The sequence below is a fragment of the Priapulus caudatus genome, unplaced genomic scaffold, assembly GCF_000485595.1.
Source record: "Priapulus caudatus unplaced genomic scaffold, Priapulus_caudatus-5.0.1 Scaffold771, whole genome shotgun sequence".
Classification (NCBI taxonomy): Eukaryota; Metazoa; Priapulida; class Priapulimorpha; order Priapulimorphida; family Priapulidae; genus Priapulus; species Priapulus caudatus.
The window spans coordinates 22,951-44,209 of NW_014577832.1; the positions used below are offsets into that span (position 1 = coordinate 22,951).

At 45.8% G+C, this 21,259-nt stretch overlaps 1 protein-coding gene across 1 annotated transcript in view; it reads left to right on the plus strand.

Moving 5' to 3' along the window:
• LOC106813428 (keratin, type I cytoskeletal 9-like) overlaps positions 1–10,837 on the plus strand; it is a gene marked incomplete in the record, with an annotated part of 22,862 nt that extends 12,025 nt beyond the window's left edge. The window contains 5 exon segments of the mRNA XM_014817560.1: positions 1,941–2,003; positions 2,167–2,424; positions 3,050–3,256; positions 6,350–6,406; positions 9,314–10,837. Of these exon segments, the coding sequence (XP_014673046.1) occupies positions 1,941–2,003; positions 2,167–2,424; positions 3,050–3,256; positions 6,350–6,406; positions 9,314–9,453 (725 nt within the window).
• Between the last annotated feature and the right edge of the window lie 10,422 nt (positions 10,838–21,259).

Consider the following 21,259-nt stretch of genomic DNA (forward strand, 5'->3'; position numbering starts at 1 on the left):
AGTTTATTCTGGATTTTTCCTACAACCTTAATGTAGTAAAAATTAATTTTGAAATGAACGGTGAAGTGGCAGAAGTACATATAGCTAAACAGTCAAAAGTTAAAGAAACACAAGCATTTCCCGCAGGCATGGATACGAACCCAGAAATCATGGTGTTAGGAGTCCAATGCTTTATCCATTCGGGCCTAACTGGGTCCGTTATGAGTTATGGCGGCAGCCAGGTGGGAGACGCGGTGGCTACGTGTTGGTATAATGTTAATCTGTACGCCGATCTATTGATCGAATAGAATGTGTTTATAATTTTAAGGCTTTTAACGTTTTTTGAAATTCTTCAGTGCCAGGAAGGCGCAGGACCTCGGGCGGTCAGGGGAGCGTGCTGAGGTCTGGGAAAATATATTTAGTTTTCCTCTAGGCCCGCGGAGTTCTCGCTAGTTATGCGCACGAACACACAAACCTGCGATGGGGGGTCGCGCCCGGCCGGGTCATACAGGTTGGGCACAATCTTTAACCCTCGACGTGGAGCGGTCACGATATTCGCGATGTGGGGAGGGGAAATGCCGCAACACCGAGTTGGGGATGATCGAAGCTGGGGGGGTCAAGAGGTCAAAGATCCAAGAGGGAAAGAAGGGGGAAAATTACTCCTTATTAAGTATAGGGACGGAAGGGAGCATGCAGGGAATTGCGGCACAAATCTTAGAACCAGCTCTGGAGCCGGAGGGCGTATAGGTCGGTGTATAGCATCAATGGTAGAAAAGCCATCTGCACTTGGGGGGGCCGAAATGTGGGGAGTGGTCAGCAGCGGGTCGAAGGGAGGGTCGAAGGTGGGGGCAAGCAGGGCAGGATTTAAGGACAGTTTGTCTGAGGACGGATGCCGGTCTGAGCGGAGCCCGATGGGAAACTTTTTTATTTTCAGCGGTGCCCCTAGCATTTTATGGCTTTATTGCAGAAGGATCCATGAATGTGCCCTTGCGCGTACATGCGACCAGGTGTAAGTGTCGATAACCTTTTGACCCTCAATGAGGAGGGTTAAACTTGATTTGTGACTGTCCTTGTTTAAGAAAGAATATGAACTGCCGGTTTGCTGAGGTAGAATGCTATACATGCCTGTGATTGTATGAGGCTACAATCTCACCGGTGAAATTCAAAAGCACATTCTGGTTAAAAAAGGTGTATGTTTCCTTAAATCATATAATTTTCTATGTCATCTGATATGTGCAGTATGCTTACATGTATACGTATGACCACTGCCAGTAGGCCTGCTGCAGTGCATGTGTTTGGTGCACGGTTTTGCCGTGCGTTACATTTGGTACAGGTGGCAGCCTCCTATTGCAATTTGCCAGCTAAGGGCTTGCGTAGGTAAACTGATGAGTGGCTTACTAGTTACTGTCTTGCAAAAGTTGTTGCACTACGTATGATGGGGCTTCCATCTTAACTGAAGACACTTAAACGTAACGGCAGCCATCTTGAATCGTGCAACTTTCAAACGATACCCAACTGAACTCATGGGTGCTGTTTGAGAAGGTTTCCTGAGACGCGATGCCGGCCGGCTGGGTCATCTCCACTGTTTTCGGCCCGTGCTATGATGAACACCATTTGGGGACTAGGCAAGGGTTTATGTACTAAGAACCCAGCAGCGGAGGCTGGCCGACCACAGCGAGTCACCGGGAGGACGTTAGAGTGGGCCGTCGCTGGACTGGCCAACTATGTTTATGCATTAGTCCACACACCCGTACCGGGCCGAACTCATCAAAGAAAAGTTACATACACATATAAACTAGTACACATATATATATATGCCTATGATATATTGGCCTGCTTATCTTTGTAGCATGAGTGGTTAGTGGTTCTAGTAGCGTATAAGGTCTAACCACAGGTTGCCGGATCAACAGACGTACGAAGACCTGCATGTGTCTGAGGTACTGTTTTGTGAATGTTATCAGGTGGATACAGCGATCGATCGTCATCGGGCGGGTACCAGGATAACGGTTATGGTAGATCTTATGGTAAGTCATTATATTATCAAACGGCAGTAGAAGCTGCGCCAAGTGTCTTGCTTAATAGGTTAGGAAGGCGTCGCGTGAGCATCGCTTCTATCGTCGAGCAGGCATCGTGTCTATTGAGCGCTGACCGGCCATCACTATAAGTGTTTGCGTGTTTGCTGTGTAGGTGGCAGCCGCGACAGCTACGGATCGGGGCAGGACAACTACGGTGGCCGCAGCTCCGACAGCTACGGTGGCAGCGGATCCCGTGACTTTGGAGGCTCCAGGGACGCTGGCGGATCCAGAGATTTCGGCGGATCGAGGGACGTCGGCGGATCGGGCAGCAGTTCCTACGGCGCGTCCGGGGGCGGCGGATACGACAGTTACGATCGCGCTCCGGCTAGAGAATCATACGGAGGAGGCTCGAGTGGTTATGGCAGCAGTGGTGAGTTGGCTGATTGTCAGTTCTGCAAAGTTCATTAACGTGTATTTCCATGTGAATTTCCTGGTCTCTTATGAAAGAAGTTTTTATCGGAAGATAAGGTGGTTGTTAATTGCTAACAACACCTTGGTATTTGTAACAAAATTGTCGGACAAAATGTGAACATGTATGTTAACTGATTTCTGTGCCAGGAAACCTGAACTTTATAATTGTGCTTGAAATTGAATTTTGAGTATGCTTATGATGAGAACCTTATAGATAGATACATATAATGTAGATGAGTCTATCACCAAGATCTCTGATGCATTTTCCAGTATTGCTTCATGAATGTGGTTGGAAGTTGTGTGCATGACACAAAAGATACAAAAGAAAACACGATGAAAAATATAAATTTGTTAATCTAGACAATTCCATGGCAAAAAAATCAGCTGTGTACCATATATGCAGCTAAAAACATCAGCTGCATGCATTATATACGTTTCTCGAAACCGTTTTTTTTTTTTATATGAACGTGATATAAATTCAGCAAAGGCACATACTCTTGTTTAGTGATGTCAGTTTCCAATAGAACCGCTCGCAAGTGATTCGTCGTGACGTGTATTCGTGTTTTTTCGTTCGCGTTTAGTAGGGCCGTCGTCGCGCGAAAGCTACGGCGGCGGCGGTGGCGGTTACCACGGCAGCAGCGAGAGCAAGAGCTACGACTACGGTGGCGGATCCGGCAGCTACTCCCGCGAGTCGGGCGGCTACGGTGGCGGAGATTACAGCGGACGCGCCGGCGCTTCAGACTACGCGCCGCGCTCGGAGGGACGCGAGAAATCCCACTACGATCCATACGGTAGGAGCGGCTCTCCCGCGTAGTCTCTCACCTTCACTCTTGTCATGAGAGTCCTGCTGCTTAGCATGTGGAAATGCAGTCGATGCTTTGCTGGCAGCAGCATGTGTGTATTGGCGAAACACGCATTGCAAGAGAAATTTCCTCACTGTTTTTAAAACATTTTAATATTATTTTTAGTGTTAAAGGGACTACGTCACGAATTTTTTATGGTTTTTTTTAATCATTAAAAGTAAGAACTAACTGGACTAAAATCGTCAAATTCTTACCTGATAAGATTGTTTCTTCAACTATTAACAAATCAAAAAACGCTGGACGATTTGAATTAATTTTCTCAACATTAATTGCTTGCTATGGGCTATGTATGAGGTCACGGGTGTATGTTCACATCGAACAATGATAGTAAAATAGGAAGTAGTAAGGGGCAGCAATTTAACCATAAGACTGGTGAACAAGGAATTACTTATTTTGTACTATTTAGTGCAGTAATCACTTTAATATTGAGTCGCAATGGTTTTGTTGTTCTTGTTGTTGCCTAATTGAACAATATTATACTGGAATATTCTACACCTATGAAACTGTTTTTTTTAATGTTGTTCTAAATTGTATGCACCCATTTTGGCACTGCATACAGTGATCAACACTAAAATAGCAGCTTGCCAAACTGGCAGTTGGGCGCATATCATACGTGCGAAATTCATGGGTCTGTGTGCGTGCGTGTGAACAGAATGCTGGCTAATGTAGTAAGATATACTGTCACCTGACCATTAAACTGTCAGTCACCAGTAGGTAGGGTTCTGAGTTGAACTGATATTGCCAGAGCACCTAAATGCAAGACTTTTCTCCTTCAATACTTGCCAATTCTCATAGTTCGTTTGTTTGGCATAGTTACCTCCGCCCAACGGAGTTGGAGGAGGTTATGTGATCGCTCTTGTGTGTTCGTGTGTTCGCGCGATCGATATTGGCGCGTCAGCGAGCCAGCGAGCGTGTACATGTGAGCGAGCAGCAGCAACGAGCGAGCGAGCGAGCTGGCGGAGGTATGCACTCTCCGTGAATGCCCTCTGGCTAGTTCTTGATGTGATGCATAAGTTCTAGTGTGCGTTCTTATATAAAAGAATTCTACTTCCCTCACACACATGTATGCACTTGGGCTCCACCAGCAAAAAGCCGTGCATGTTCTCCGATGAGATTGAGTGTTCATCTGGTTATGGGTTCCATGCAGCAAACAAGAAAACTGCAGGGGAGTGCCCTCAGAGTTTTTGGGTAGCTAGACGTTTTTTTTATCATCAGAACTGATGAATAGATACAAGTAATTTGATTGTCTAGAATTATCATGGATATTTCTTGATGATAGTGAATTCTCATGATAATTTTCAAGTTCGAATCCGTCAAATGGGTTATCTACGTTTGAAATTCTGCATGATTATTTATGATTATTAGAGGAATTATAAATTGTAAATAACGTTTAGTTCCACAAAGCTTGCATAATGTAAAGGCCGTACTTTCAATGACAGGACTGGTGTTTTAGGTGTAATAGTTGACTGCGTTAGTAGTCGTAACTCTCACTAGGTGGCAGCAGGGATTTGTTTAATAACAGCAGCACATTGGTACACATTGTTTGTGTGGGTAGACTGAGCAAAGAGCAAACGCAAATACTTGTACAGTCCACATGGAATGATTTGGGTTCTGTCGAGAGAGAGGGAGAGAATGCGTTAACCAAACCAGATGACGTTCAGTTTTTCTTCAGAGGTGCGGACTCAAAACAAAAGGTTTGAGCTGGCTTTTGATAGTTTGGTTCAAAGCTGATTTGCATGTGATTCCAATTAAAACTTGTTAAAATGCTACCATTTATCAGGAAATAGGGTCACAAATTGCCGCTGAGAAAACAAACTAGTCATCAGGTGTTGTTTTAAAATTTTCTGCGGGCGCATCTGAACGTAATTCCCTCGCAAAACAAAATTCTGCTATATATTTTAATTTGCGGCAGCGAAAATGCTTTCCGCATGTCCACGCCCGACCGTCGCCGTAACCGTGGAAACCGTTCGGTACGGAGACAGGAAGTTCTTCGCAGAATTGCAGAGTTGAAAAAATAAACAAAAACTGTACTTACCGTCGACGGGGCTTGTGGTGCGCGCGCGGGATGGATAGGCAATTTTTCGGTGCAAGTAATGCGATCTAGTGCCTTGTTTTTTTGTCCGGCACGCCCTCGCATGTGGGAGTGGGAACCGGCTAATGGTACGAGATGGGGTTAACCCGAAAGGGCTTCGGGTGCTGGTCCGTTTGTTTGACGGCAGACACCGGCGCTAGCGTCGCTGGATAACACTTGTGAAGCCACCAAACCCCCATGTCGACTTCCGTTGCTTCGGTGACCTCTGCTGAGCGAAGTCTGCCATGAATCGTGAGATTAATCTGTGTCATAACATATAATTCTTCGCTGGATCTCCCTGCGTTCGAAATCTCATTACTGCGTGGCATTATGCAACTGTCTTGACATGCTGCTGGGCTAGGAGAATTGTGACATTGTGCTGAAGGGCTTAGCTCGCATTCATGCTGAGCCTGACCCTTTCATGCGCACCCCAGGTGTCGTTGAATAACCTGTAACTATTATATAATCTTGCCTAGTGATATAATCACGATTGTTAGCAGCAGAGAGACTGTGGACAGCGTATTATATAGACAGACTAGCTGGCACTGCCGAATATTTGTACTCTGCGCTGGTTGTTTTTTTGTTATCACCAGAAGGTTGCAATTAGACCAATGTAAATATGTGTCGAAAAAGCCCGGCTCCCCGCTGCTACTACCCCTAAGTGTAAATATTGAATGTTTGTTTTGATGTTTCATTCTAAGAGCTGTTTAATGAAAATATAGGCTTGTCTGGAGTTAAATAAGGTAAACTGATAGGGTTGTTTTCATTTTTGCAAGCTGGAGACTGCTGTTCAACCACGGTCATGCCGGTTTTTGCGTGTCCACTGACAGACTGCGTGTTTCTCGCAAATGGGTGCCTCCATGTGGGGGTTGGCCTCCATACGGTCAAAACTAAAAGCAAAACGTTAATCGCACACATAACGGTAGTAATTCAAGTCATTGTTGTTTCAGGGGGAGGCTCATCTGGTGCCTATGGGAGCAGTTACGACAGTCAGAGCAAGGACTATGGTAAGAGCATCTACTAATAGTTTACCGTCGGTTTGTTTTGCGAAACTCCAGGCCACCGTGGCCTCTGTGTACTTCCTGACATTCGGGTTGATGTCGCTCTTGAAGGTTGTTGCCACTGTGTATTCCAGTTGCGGTCAATTTGTGATTGGGAGGCTCTAAAAGTTGTACAATCCTTTATCTCACTTAGAAGGCAAACGTTGCTAAAATGGAATGCCAGAGTATTACCGTCAAGCAGTATTATTATATAATGACGTTCCCGGTGTTCCTGGTTGTTGCTATGCAGGGTGCGAAATTCACGGGAGTCCGTAGTCAAATACTCCCTGATTTGACATATGCAGGAGTTCGTGTGACTCCCTGAAAATTCTGCCATACTAACTAGTTCAGTTCCGGAGCACGGCCTCGCGGAATTACTGTATTTTTTCAGCTAATGTCCAAAGAAAATTTGGCAGACATGCAACTGCATGAATCTTAAAAATAAGCACATGCGTTATTGTTAATATCTTTAATTTTGAACCCCAGACTGCGGACTCCCTCCCTCATTTTGCTGCAGACTCCCTGTTTTTGAGGGTAGGGAGTCCGTTGGACTCCCTTGTTCGAAAGTCAATTTCTACCCCTGCTATGGTAACGCTACGTTGGGTTTCTTCTTGCGGATGAAAACATTTACCAGAGATGCCAACCGTTATGATTCGGACAGAATAATTATGGTATTTAACACTTAAACACATTAGGTATCCACTGATATACTATGACTCCTACTATCAGTGTCGGGTAAATATCCTTGGCTGTCAAAAAAATCTAGGTCACTATGAGTGGCGCGTTTGTATTGCCGCCAAAATTGTTAACGCGTAACAGTCTGATAGACTCACACACGTCGTCGTTACTGTGCATGTGTGCGGCAGGTTGTTGATCGCATGTCAGTCTAGAACACGCTCGTGACTTCTCGGTGTGGTTCCACCATGGAAGTATGTAGTAACTAAAGGTTATAAATGTATTTCTATGGCTTTGACACGCTCACAGTACGTTCGTGTAATTAAGGTATTAGAATATGTATCATAACATATGAGTGACAGTAGGGTATGACCTTCCGTATGAACTTCAAGTTACAATATTAACGAGTCGGGCATTTGATTACACCAGAGTCACGTGTGTTTAAAATGTAGCTACTAAACATGCTGTTGGGGAACTGGAACTGGAACTGGGGGGGATGGTTGATTCGATCTCGGAGCTAAAAAATGAAATAATAAAAAAATCTCTAAAAATCTCTGTAGGCTGATGCCATTTCTACACTTCGTTAATAAGAGAGCCATCATTGCCATAAAATCGTTACGCCAAGTCACTCGATAAGGTTGGCATCTCTGATGTACTTCGGGTTTTCTAGAAAAAATCAAGAAATAAATTTACTGCAATTATGAGGCTTTTCTCGATAGTGTAGCCGGGTGCACTTATGGGCCGGGAGATTTATGAAAACACTGATGGCGTAGTTGGCAAACATGGTCACTATCCCGTCTGCCTGGTGCAAACAAAACTGCAAGAAACTAAGAGACTCTCCCTCACCCACCGCATGCGAAACGATGCAAATGGGTACATTTCCTTTGCACCGCCGATAAATTCACAAATGGGATGAGCGGCAGGAAATGGTAATTGATTCGGCGTGTTATTTACATTTTCTGCGAAAACAAATCTGTTCCTGTATTGAAACCACGACGTTCCGAGGTGAAATTATTCACAAGTGTACGCCGGTCCTGGCCAAATCGTGCTGCCGAGGCGATCGCTCTCGGAACTCTTTAAATATATCTCCGATAATCGAGAAAACAAAATAAGAGCCGTGCCCAAATAGAACTCAGATGCTGAAGGAGCTCATAAACAGACGAGTAACAGATGACGCGACGCGGTGTTGTCGTAGGGTAATACTCTCGCCTTCGCCCGTAAATAATCTCTCTCGCCGAAACGCGGAACATGGCCGCGAACAAAGACGGCCATTTGCTTTAGGAGATAGTCTGCCGCTACCCCGGCGATCGTCGTTAACGCGTAAACTTTCTGTATCTTTTGCTGACGACCAAATGGAGGATGTACGACATCGTGTTTTTTTGCAATCAGCAGGCATGCTTTGGTGGGCCAGCGCGTGTGAATTGTTGTCCAATCAGTTGGCTCTGTGGGCGGGTTGCTGAAATGCCAAAGTCTTGCATGTTGCCAGATTGCACGTCCAACTCAATTTTGTAGGCCACGAAAACGTCCGTGTAAAAACTGACAAGGAAATTTTCATTAGAAATGGCAGGCTGGTATGAGTGTCGTGCGTTCACAGGGAATTTCTCGAACCATTTTAAACCATTAAAGTACACGTGTGCACAAAAGGTGTAGTGGTACATGTACAGATATCGTGAGGCAAGATTTCCTTATATGACCTAAAACGTAGGAACCATTCGTTGTTAGGTTTGCCGAATGATTTTAGCCCAAAATGCAAGTGGCTGGTATTCTGGAAGGTGAAGGCATTCTGAATAATATCACAATTACTTTTGTACGGCTGCTTCTTTCTACAATCCCAGCCTCACTTGAAGTGAAGGTTATGCAGGAAATTGTCATCTGACAAAGAACATGCCATGTACCATGCCTCTGTGCAACTGCTTCAACACCCTGACGTCTGTTATCGAGCTGTTGAATAATTGCATAATTCATGATAAGTGTTCCATTGGGGAAACGAGTGTGAAATGATGTGTCACTATTTTATCCTCCGGGCATTATTACATTTCACGGTGACCACTGAATGATTTTTCTGTCGCTGCGAACGCGTGCGACAAAAAACGCTAGAGTTTCTCTCACGCATATGTTTCTGAACCAGTTTGAATTTGAATGTGTGTTTTAATCATCTGTCCAACCCTGTCACGGGTTGTTTTCCATGTTCGCCTGCAGGTGGCACAGCACGCGGTGGAGGTTATGGCAGTGATTCTTATAGCAGCAGCTACAGCCAAGGGGAGCGGGGTGGCGGCGGCGGCGGCGGCTATTCGTCGCGTGACTCTGGCGGCCGCTCGGCACCCCCGCGCAGATACTAGAGCGCCCGCCGCCGCCGCGTGCTACGGCGAGTCGTTAGCGTGTCTCACGTAGGGAAAAGCCGCAAAAAAAGATCCAATCGAAATGCAGAACATGTCGATGCGGCATTGGTCCGAGTCGGATCGTCGGAAAGGCGGCACGTGCTGTTTCGCGTAACCGAAATGTTAAAAAAAATACGGCGTTGTCCGAAGAAAAAAAAACTACGTTTGCACTGGTTGTCCGTGCCGCGAAAGAACGCGACATTGAAGCAGCGCGAATCAAACGAAACCACGAACAACGCGCGATCGTGAAAGCGTCTGCGTGCGTTACGAAATTAGGAGGGGGCGGCCGCTAATGCCGTGTACGCAAAAGGTAGCGGCCACGTGAACGTGGCAGCGTAGAGCGGTCTTACAAACGTCCTTGCCACAGTATTAAACCACCGGCGGTGCGCCAACGATGTGTTCTTGCATTCAATGTCAGTTTGGGACCTGAAGGAAACGGCTAGCGGAAAATACGAGAGGGCAGATAACGTTAAAATTGTGTAGGTGACGACAACGCACTGTGTTGTGCTGTATACCCCCCTAACCATGTTCGGTTTTTTTTTGTCCATGCCTTTCCTCTGCCCTAAACTATGTTCAAGTGTACGAGGTAGTTTTATCTATCTATAGCGTTTGCGTGTAAATATACGACTTCGAATTCGGATTCGGATTTCGCACAGCATCCCGAGTCTGAACGTGGCAGGTAGACCCACACGTGTATAATGTATTCACTGCTCTAATCACGCACTAAGAGATAGAAATGAACGTGAATGACTGCCACAAGCATCAACTATAAGCAGTTTAAGTGAAGTATTTAATTAAAATTGTACAAAGCCGCACAGTTTTGCATTTGCGAAACATTTCGTCTATACACGTATTAATGAGCATGTAGGTTTAGGCAAGCTATTATCTTATCGTTAGTTATTGTGTGGATATTTGTCAATCTAAAATCAATGCACTTGAGTGAGGTCTGTGTACACGTATACGCGTTCGGGTCTGAAAGAGGCGCTTTTAAACGAGAAACGGGCGGTTGCGTGACTCGTGTTGTGACGGTTTGTGTAGTAAGTGTTTTATCTTGTATTTTATTTCACAAGTCGTACATACTCAGTACTAAATATGACAGACTAAACTCTATTGCATTCTGAATTTTGTGAGTGCATACTGCCCTGTAATGCTGTAACACCGTATCTTGTTCGTGTCTACATTTTATCTTGAATAAACATACATTCCTGTGGAAACCATGGTAAAATATTTTACATTAGGATGTTAAAAAATTGTACGTCAGAATATTCTTTGCGGACTGGATAATAACAATTTAAATTAAATGTTTGCTATACACAACTTGTACCATTAAAAATTTTAAATCTTATATCTTTAAACCTCTTTGAGATCTATTCGTGGCAAAAACTAAGTATTGTATAATTAATTAAGTTCTTATCCAGGTATTTAGTGAAATAGCTCGTTATATCACGTAGAAAATTAATTGTAGTATTTTGGGATGTTATGCCAAACGTGGGTAGAAGAAGCTCATTGTATAGAAAGAGTTTTCCTGGATGAATCGGCTGTGGAGTAGTAGTAACGCAAGCTCGTAAGCCCACTTGTCCGGAGAGTTGCAGATAAATGGTAAAATATGGTGGCGGCAAGTCGATGCCATCGCACGCAATAATGAAATGCAGTCGAATGCCGCGTGTTGCGTGGCGGAAAAAATTCCCTCAGTATTGCTTTCTTCTCAAATTTAATTTGTCACGCTGCTTTTGAGCGGTGCAATGGATAACCTTTTCGGCAGGCCAATCATAACATTCTAGCATTACCGCGCGCAAGTGCAGTGAAAAACATCCCACAAGCATAAGAATCTCTGCTGGGTCCGTTTAAGCAGGCTATCGCTTTCTTGCATCGGATAGGCCTGGGATGCCCATTGGAAGCGCTCATTTCGGGCATCTTTTAAGTTACTGTTATTGCAGCGTCGCGTAGGCTGTTTATTTTGGATATCGCTTACCAGGTCTGCAATAAGTAACTTTGTCGGTGGGAGGTTGGCTCTGTGGGGGGTGCGGAGGTGTGTGTGCGTGCGTGCGTGATTCATGCTTTGCAGTGTCTCTGCGGGACTGGTCGACACTGAGAGGTTCGATGTCATCGTGCATGTGTACAATTTTCGTCCTCCACCGTGGTTTCGCTGTGCAGTCCGTCTCCTTTTACAAGGCTGTACTCGAGCGCGTGCTTGTGTGTGTGCGTGCGTGCGTGCGCGCGCGCGTGTGTGTGTGCGTGCGTGCGTGCGTGTGTGTGTGTATGCCTGTGTGTGCGTGTGCCTGTGTGTGCGTGTGTGTGTGTGTGTGCGTGTGCGTGTGCGTGTGTGTGTGCGTGTGCGTGCGTGTGTGTGTGTATGCCTGTGTGTGCGTGTGCCTGTGTGTGTGTCACAGACTTGCCCTGCTCGAATTAGGTTCGGTGCGAAATCGAAAGGAAACGCGGACCTTTTGATTTATTAACAGTTTGGTCGCAGCGGGAGTCTCCTCTCAGAATCGGTGTGCTGTGTTAGTGCTCTCTTATTTATTGTGATTGCTATTCTAATTGCTTCGCTTCGGAAAACTTTCGGTCGCGAACTTTTGCGTCGGCCTCTACGCGGGACGGCGATGCCATTTGTATCGTTCGTCGCTCGGTCGTGAGCCACCGCAACGTCATTAAATCAGAAGATTTGTCTGTCAGAGACGTTAGTTTTAGTTTGCCCACGGATACGGGGGAACCAGCCATATCGTCGTACGTGCTTTCCGAGTACGGTGCTGTCGTATGGTAGTAAGTGTGTGAATGGTTGGCACACGTCGGTGGACGAACGAGAAACGCGTGCCCGTGTGTGTGTGTGTGAATTCTGTTCTCATTCCGAGCACGTTCCTGCTGTCTCCAATTTGTCGCAGCCGTCGTTGTCTCGACCGGTGAACGCCTTGTGCGGTTTTCCCGACATGTTTTTTTTTTGGTACGTAATTTCGTCCGCCAAACAGCGCCACGCTCGTCGCTTTCTCCCCCGAATACTGTATACGCTGTATATTTCGCGGTGGTTTAATTTTCGCGAATTTAGCGAACGCGTCCCCGACCGCGAAAATAACAACACGCGAATAATTCATACCGTTTAATACCGAATAATTCATAATTCACCGACCGCGGAATTGTCCGTCAAGTCTGAATTCGCGAAAATATCTGTACGCGAAAAATATGGCGTATACAGTAGTTGCGTTGGCGTCCCTCGGCCATTAACGACAACTTTTTTTCCCCCAAATTACATCTTTTCTCCGTCGGCGAGGTACGGGAACTTTGGCCGGAACGGCGGCCCGTTTTCGGCACGCGCGTCCGTGCGCACGGGCCGCGGCGGGTTTCGCACGCTGCAACTACGGCGCTGTCGTTGTAGTCGCGTTCTCCTGAGAAAGCGCACCTCGCGCGTTTTTGCTGCAGACGCGAATTAGAGAGGAGCAGCAGAAGCGCATTTTTGCACGCCAGCACTCCCTCAGCCGACGCTGTCTATCGCGGGCCCCGCGTCGTTCGTTGTTGTGCGGTCGTTGCGCTGCCGGGTAATTGGATGAAACATAACTGATACATTGTGCCAGCTAAACGCCCTCGGGGCTCGCTGACACGCTACAGGTGTGAAGTGGATTGTCTGGGTGTCATTTCGGGTGACCCTTATCGTGCCTCCATCTCCCTGCCGTGAGCGCGCAAACCTGCACGCCCGCCGCCATATCGCTCAGGTGCAGCAGCTGCGCACTTCAGCAACGCGCGGGACGGGCCCTTGCCTGGAAGCTACTACTACCTGCGTATCTACACCCGGGTAGCTAATCTCCCGGATTTCTTTTCAACTGTCCTTCTTTTACTCTTACGACTCCGATTGGAAAATGCGATGCCGATGCGATCCCCCGCATGTCAGCTTACGGTGCGCAGGCATCGGTTCGCGCGAGTTGCAGTCCTTTATGTTGCTAGCACTGCATTATGACTGCATGTTACACTCGGTGATTCTGCCGGCCATAAATCGTCGCGGTAAGAAAAACGACTTTCTCCTTTTGCGCGGAATAGGTAGCTAGCTATTCGGACAAGGTCAGCAGATAAAATGTGCGCGTTGATAGATAAACGCGTGGCAACCCTTTGCGTACGTGTTCCCCCTGCTAATGTAGTGTTCTGCTGATCGACACCTCACCACTTATAAGAAACTCGTGTCCTACGGGCTCGCCGTTCGGGCTGCGTTGTTTCTTTAGGACGTCGCCATAGCAACGGAAAGCGATGCGGTGGTGTTGCAGCCGAGATGAGAGGGAAGGTAGAGCGAGAGTAGCACGAGTGCGTCTGCTAATGTACGTATGCTGTACACGTATGCGGGTCGCAGTGTGCGATAACAATCTTAATGCAGGTAAAGTGCTGCTGCGAGATTCGAAGAGGTGGGGGGGGGATTTCTCGAGTTGTTTTGCAGAAATCGGCTGTTTTTCTGCGTGCGCAGAATTCGTCTCGGAATTAGTGTCCGGTTTGCCATTTTCAGCCTGACTCAAGTGACCAGTGCCTGGGTGTCTGGCGAGTACATGGGTGTATGCATTGCGTGTAGATATATTTTGTGTGTGAAAATATAATTGAACAAATGGGGTATGTTTATAACAACAACAAAATACATGCAAACTCGGTTCAAAACAATTTCGTCGACCAATTAGTTTTTGAATTGAAAAGGTTATCGATTATAAGTGCGAACTACTGAACGGGAAAAAAATTGACAAGAAATATTGTTCCAGAAAAAAATTCTTAAAATTCTATTATTCTAAAAATCTATATCAGCCAGAGTACAAGTAAAGAGAAAACACAAAACCTGGCTGTCAGCCAAAAAAAAATTCTACAGAATCTGGTGAATACAGAGTGTATGGTTTTAAGCTTGGTTGTTCCTCTACGAGTAGAACAGGCGGTGTTCGATGATTGGTTGTTCCTCTACGAGTAGAACAGGCGGTGTTCGATGATTGGTTGTTCCTCTACGAGTAGAACAGGCGGTGTTCGATGATTGGGGCTAAAAACTAATTTTGATATTGATGTGAGCCGACTCTATGTGATGATACGCACAGTCCGGTCGTGTAGAGAGAGGTTTGCTGCAACGAATGTCTCTGCTGTGAACTGAATTGAACTGAGATGCACCTCAAGGTAGCCAAGGTAACCTGAGATATGAACAAGACAACGTAATGTAAGTATGCTATCAGTTAAGTCCAAGAACGGTTTTTCGAAAATGGGGGAAAATGTGAGGCAACGGCACGCAAATCGGTGCTGAAACAACATTGAGGAAAACGAAAAACCGAAAAATCTGGAAAAAAAAGTTGTAGTGCAAACGCACATTTTAACAATCTGAAATATAAACTAAAATGGAAATATGTGACTAAAGCAGCCATTAAGGAGCGTGTGTGCCACGAATCTCTGAAAAATGACGCGTATAAATTCTGCCTCTGTTGAAAGTAACGGGAAAACATTGCACGTGCTTTGTTAGCTGTTCGTTCTCACCTGCATGCTATTTATCACGAAAGTTGCTGCCAATAGTGTCATGCAACTGTATCACAGATGAAAACCCGGTTGTCTACTGCTACTGCTACTATTACTACTAATAGCAATATTCTAGACTGGTTGAGAGAGAGACTGATGGCAACAACGTACAATGTCTGCGGTTGCTGTCGGATCATCGCTTCCTGCAAGGAAAGGCAACGCCAAGAGCCACAATAGCTAAAAGCGGTAAAATAGGGTCGAACCGGTTAGAACTTAATTATATCTAACAAATACTCAATTCTGCGAAGAATAAATACTCTACTCTGATATCAATACCAAATACGAATACTCTAACGAAATTCTGCACCAAAGGTGCAATGCACAAAAGTCAGTGTACAGTGTCAGTGAATGGGAATGCATTTAAAAAATGATGGCAGTTGGAGGGAAATGCACTGGAATGTGCAAAGAGACAAAGAACCCCCAAATATTGTTTAAAATACAGAAAAAAGACCAGCAACTAAGTGAAACCGAATCGGGGTAGAGAGGAATTGCAAACGTATAACGAAACTCATATGTAGAAGGCAAGATATGTAATATGAGACAACTTGCCATTGAAAACGATTGGACGTTCTCTGCTGTGCTGTACTGTGTGTTAACTCGCACATTGTCTCATTCGTGTGCGTGATTTTCAGATGGTGGATCTACAGGGGCATAGCCACACTGCTGCTGTTCTCGGCTGAACAGAGTGTGACCTACACCACAGTCTACCGTGATGTGCAAGCTGTCCAAAGCTAATGCGTTTGGCAAACGCACATTATCAATCGTCGCTGACAACAGACCAAGGTAGAGATTCTCCGCTAATATGCTAATAGCGTAATTGTTTGATACGGCTTTTGTATCCGCTGTTGTGTGAAGTGTTGGGGCATTCAGCGTTTTGGGAAGTGCAAAGCAAAACCGTCAGAGATAGTAGAATCAACTTGAACTTCAATTTTATTTACTCAAACCACTACAGATATATGTGGCACACAATTAGTGTGTGGTGATTTCTGCAGTAGATTTTCTAGAATAGTGAGTAGTAAGTAAAATCGGAAAGCGTGTGTCAATTATTGTAGGAATGCTGTGGGGGCAAACCGTCGTTAAGTGGACGTATAGAATTTTGAATCTATGAGTGGCGAATTGACATTCATGGTAGGTTGTTCTTAAGGTTTCCTCGGTAGAGATTAAAAATCGGTAGGTATGATGGTTTCCTCTTCATGCCAAGACGCTGGCCTTGTCTATGCGAAGATGAAAGTTTGCGCGCGTGGAGATATAATGTCGGCCATTAATTTCCTTCCAGCGCTGGCTGCTGCGTGAGCTCGTGAGTGATTGGAGGGCAAGCCGGTGTCAGTGATGACAGCTGCGGCAACGAGTATTTTCCTTGTAAGTGACTCCCGCTCCTTCCTGAGCCTTGTTTTGCAAATAAACACGCTGTAAGATGGGCCGAGGGGGTGCTGAGAAGTGTAACTTTTTCCTCCCAACAGCTGGCTTCTGCCGAAATCCTCGCGCGATAAGCTGTTGACGCAACCCAGTTTTGTCGGCGCGCTAATCGTATGCATGATCTCAGGAAGCCGCTTTGCTTCGACGCTTGTCTTTGCGAATCGGCGAGGCCCTTTCCGCGAAGATCTCTGCTTTTTGCATCGAGTCTCTAACTTCTCTTCGTTTTTGGCGGTCGGTCGCTCGATAGCAAGTGTTTCCATATCGCCTAGCGTTTTGGGGTAAATTGGCCGGCTTTCGCAACGGATTTGCGGTGTGAGGCGCGCGCGTGAGAATGAATGACAATGGATGCAGTGTTGTTTGTTTTTCAGTGTCGACCCAAATGGTGCAGAGGGGATGGGGGGAGGCTTCCTCCTTCAGACATCTGGTATCGGAAGATATTCATAGAACGGAGGGAACTTCGCGGCGGTGTCTCAACAACCGTACAGCGGGGAGTGTTGTACGATCTCAGCGAGTCATTAGCTGATTAACGAATTCTTGCCTCGTTAAATAACCATTGACCGTGGTGAACCGCAATTGTGCTTGCACGTAGTCGTTGCCGTGCCTTTTTCGTTGTCATTCAAAATGTTGGCGTTGAGATTAGAAGAACGAGATATAATATATATATATATTGTAATATTGTTTACCTTTCTAGTAAGCTGCATTTTGATTAACGATTATTAGTAAGTCTTTTACGAGAATGTTGGCGCTGAATTTTTTAGAAAGCAATTGCACTCTTTTGTGAAGAATCGCTGTAGTTGCAATGATGTATTCTTCCGTTTTTGTTACCTATACAGTAATATTTTTATGTACTACGTTCCTCAACTAATATATAGTAATAAACTATAATATGATTTTTGAATTATAATGTAAATATATTTTTGTTCTTTATGTTGCTTTATAACATAGTTATGTGGAAAGGGAGAACACACCCAGAGGTGCACGCACACGCACACGCACGCACACGCGCACATGTTATATTTATTAATATTATGAAATACGTACATGCGTATTAGTGCATACGATTTAAAATGTCTGGGAAACGTTGGAAATGAAAATTTGTATGTGGGGTAAGCTTAGCTTTTTAATCGTTGCTGCTACCTTGCAACAAGTTGATGACCATCTTTATATATGAAACAAATATAAATCGCACACCTGTTCCATTAAATATTAATGCACAGATTTCACATAATAATAATCCATGAGAGATTTTCACCTACGGACCCCCCCAGGTAGAGCGTGATTGACATCTTTTATCAGACCTAGGCACAAAACATCAGTCACGGCTCTGGTCGTCCACTAATGTGGTTATCGCATGTAAGTGCACTCTCTATGTCTAAGAAACAGGGACATTCATTCTGTTTGTAAAAAGCAAAAACAACGGCACTCTATAAGCTCCAACTTAATTGTTTCGCAAATAATCGTCTGCGTTAAAAACATTATTTATTTCACGATTACGTGGTGAATTTTGAAACAGTCACGTCTTATTGTAAACCCCAGGATGGGGGAATATTTAAAGGTGACGTAAAGGCCATGAGATGGACGAGGCAAGTGCAGACGAAGTGAGCGCCCCGAGATAGTGGTGTTCTCTTGTTGATTCGGGTATAGAAATGTAATAACTAAACCAAACGTTGAATGTCATATGTAGCGACCAGTGATATATCATATGATATTCTCTCTCTATCTATATATCAGGAGCGTATAATGACAAACGCCTATAATGTCATTATACGCTCCTGATATATATGTATATTATTAGCTCTTAATGATATTATATATGGTATCATTTTATCAAAACATCAGATAACTGCACTGTTGTGGCCATGTGGCAGTGAGCATTACACATGTGATTAAACATGTGACGTGAATGCTCTTGCGTCATGATACGTATTATATATTACAATATATACTTCGACATGCAGGCATTCATAGTTCTAGTATGATACTGCATGCTAGTACTGCAGATTTGTTCAATATCTAACGATAAAATCTATATAGACGTACTGTTACGGCTCTTGCTAAACGCTCGTTTTACGCGACAACTTGACATATCACATATACATAGTGACAATGTGACGCTATGTCAATATTCAAGTTTTCTTTCCGATATTTGATGATGCAATTGTATAATTCGATATATCCGTGCTGTAACTTGTAGTACTAGACAATAATTTGACGCGTATAGGACTATGTACGTACAGTGGAAAGTGGATCAAAATGTCAATTATATTTGAGGTCAATTTATATTTAAGTTAATATAGGTATATTTCTAGAGCAGGGCGCGTACGTACGCAGCGTGCGTGTGTGTCGTGCGTCACGTGTGTGCCTACGGCCCGTTACAGCCGTGTGTGTTGTGTCGAGCGACGGACTGAGCACGAAGAATGGAACATAACATGCTCGCGCAGCCGAGCCTGTATTGCCCAGGGCTTCCCACACCCACACCCACACCCACGACTAGATACGACGCAGCAGGATCTCAGGCCGGTAATGTCCCGTTTTGTCACAGGCAAGAAGCGAACATGTGGCTTACTGTGGTTGCCGCTATATTCACCAGCACTAGCTGCTGCTGCGTCCGTGTGTGCGTGCGTGCGTCTAATTCTCTCTCTCTCTTTCTCTGTTTGTCTCTCTCTGTGCGTGTGTTTTTATTTTTTTTTTTTTTTCTTTTTCTTTCTTTCTGATGTGTGTGTGTGTCTCTCTCTCTCTCTCTCTCTCTCTCTCTCTCCTCTCTCTCTCTTCTCTCTCTTTCTCTCTCTCCTCTCTCTCTCTCTCTCTTTGCTCTTCTCTCTCTCTCTCTCTCTCTCTCTCTCTCTCTCTTCTCTCCTCTCTCTCTCTCTCTCCCTCTCTCTCTTCTCTCTTCTCTCTCTCTCTCTCTCTCTCTCCTCTCTCTCTCTCATTCCTGTCTGTCTGTCTGCCTGCTGGTTCTGTCTGTCTCTCTCTGTGCAGTGTCTTTCTCTCTTCTCTCTCTCTCTCTCTGTCTGTTCTCTGCTGTGGTTCTCGTCTGTCTCTCTCTTCTCTCTTCTGGTGCGCGTGTTGGTGTCTGTTGTTTCTCTCCCACTCTCTCTCAGTCTCTTTCTCTCTACGCGGTAATGCCCCGCATACGCCACGGAACAGCAGCAAGGCAACAAGAGAGAGACGCGGGCCGGGCAGGCAGGCGGCCAGCCAGCATTCCCGCACCGCTAGCTGATATACGACTGCTGTCATCTGCCGGCGTGTAGTGCTTTGAAGCTAGTGTAAATATGTGTTTTAGAAATCGCCTTCTGATAGTGTCGCGCGACGCCTCGGCATTGTGCTCGGCATTTCACCGTAATTTACGAGGTGACGAAGTCGTTGTTTTTAGCCCCGCAGACACCGGGCGGGTAGATTTATCAAATTCGCACATTTGCCGTGATGGTTTTCTCGCTGGTGCGGCTATCGTCGCTCGGCGTCGTTTGTGTGCGGGCGTGTGGCCGAGAGATGGGACCAGCGGTGCTTGTAAGGTACGCCCGAGCCCCGGCCGGTTTCTTCTATTGATTGACCAGTGTTGTGGCCGTGGATGACGGCCCGCTTTCAACTGCGAGTAGAAGTGGTGGACATTCTGAATGCTAATGGACGCACGCACGCACATGCACACGCACACGCGGCAACACGCACACGCACCACACACACACACAAACACACACACACACACACACATACACACACACACACACACACACACACACACACACACATACACACACACCACACATCACTACACACACACACACACAACACACACACACCACAAATATTATATATATAGTATAATACGCTCCTGCGCGCGCGCGCGCGAGCCGCACGCACACCACACACAGCAGCACGCGCCACGACGCACCACGCACACGCACACACACCACACACACACACACACACACACACACACACACACACACATATATTATAATATATACACACACACACACGCAGCGCAGCGCGCGCACACACAACACAACAACAACAAACCAATACACACACACACACACACACACACACACACACACACAACACACACACACACCACAACTGAACACGCCGCGCACACCACACACCCACACACAGCACCACACAACACACACACACACCAACACACACAACACACACCACAACACAACTGAGCACCGCTACTGCGCGCAACACACCACACACTGAGCACGCACACGCGCGCGCACACACACACAACTAGAGCCACACGACACACGCGCGCACATACACACACACACGCACCAGCGGCGCGGCACACACAGCCTCTAATTGCCGCTCCGCGATCAAACAGAAATAACAGAATGCCAGCATGGGCGTGGTTAGCGTCGCTTGTATATATCTTACAGATGTGCGTATAGGCCTACGGACGCGTGCGTGCAGTGCGTGTTTGCTTTGTGTGTTGTGCGCGGGGTTCGTATTGCGTTGCGTGTGTATTGCGTGCGGTGCGTCAGCGTAGCGTGCGTGTGGTGACTGAATCATGCGGGCCAGTTTTCAGGAAAACGATCTAACGTTAACTTTTCTATAAAGCTGATTGACAGAACATTTGGTGAAGTTACTGAGATTTTCACCTACGCAAGTGTATAGGACGGCCGGTTGAAGAGAAAATAGTACGCCGCCGCGCGTGCGTTTCGTGGTGTGTTGTGTGGTGTGTGTGTGTGTGTTGGCTGTGTGTGTGTGTGTGTGTGATGTGTGATGTATATGTGTATGATGTGTGTGTGTATTATATATATATATATGTATGTGATGTGTGTGTGTGTGTGTGTGTGTGTGTAGTGTGTAGGGTGTGTGTGTGCATGTGTGTGTATCT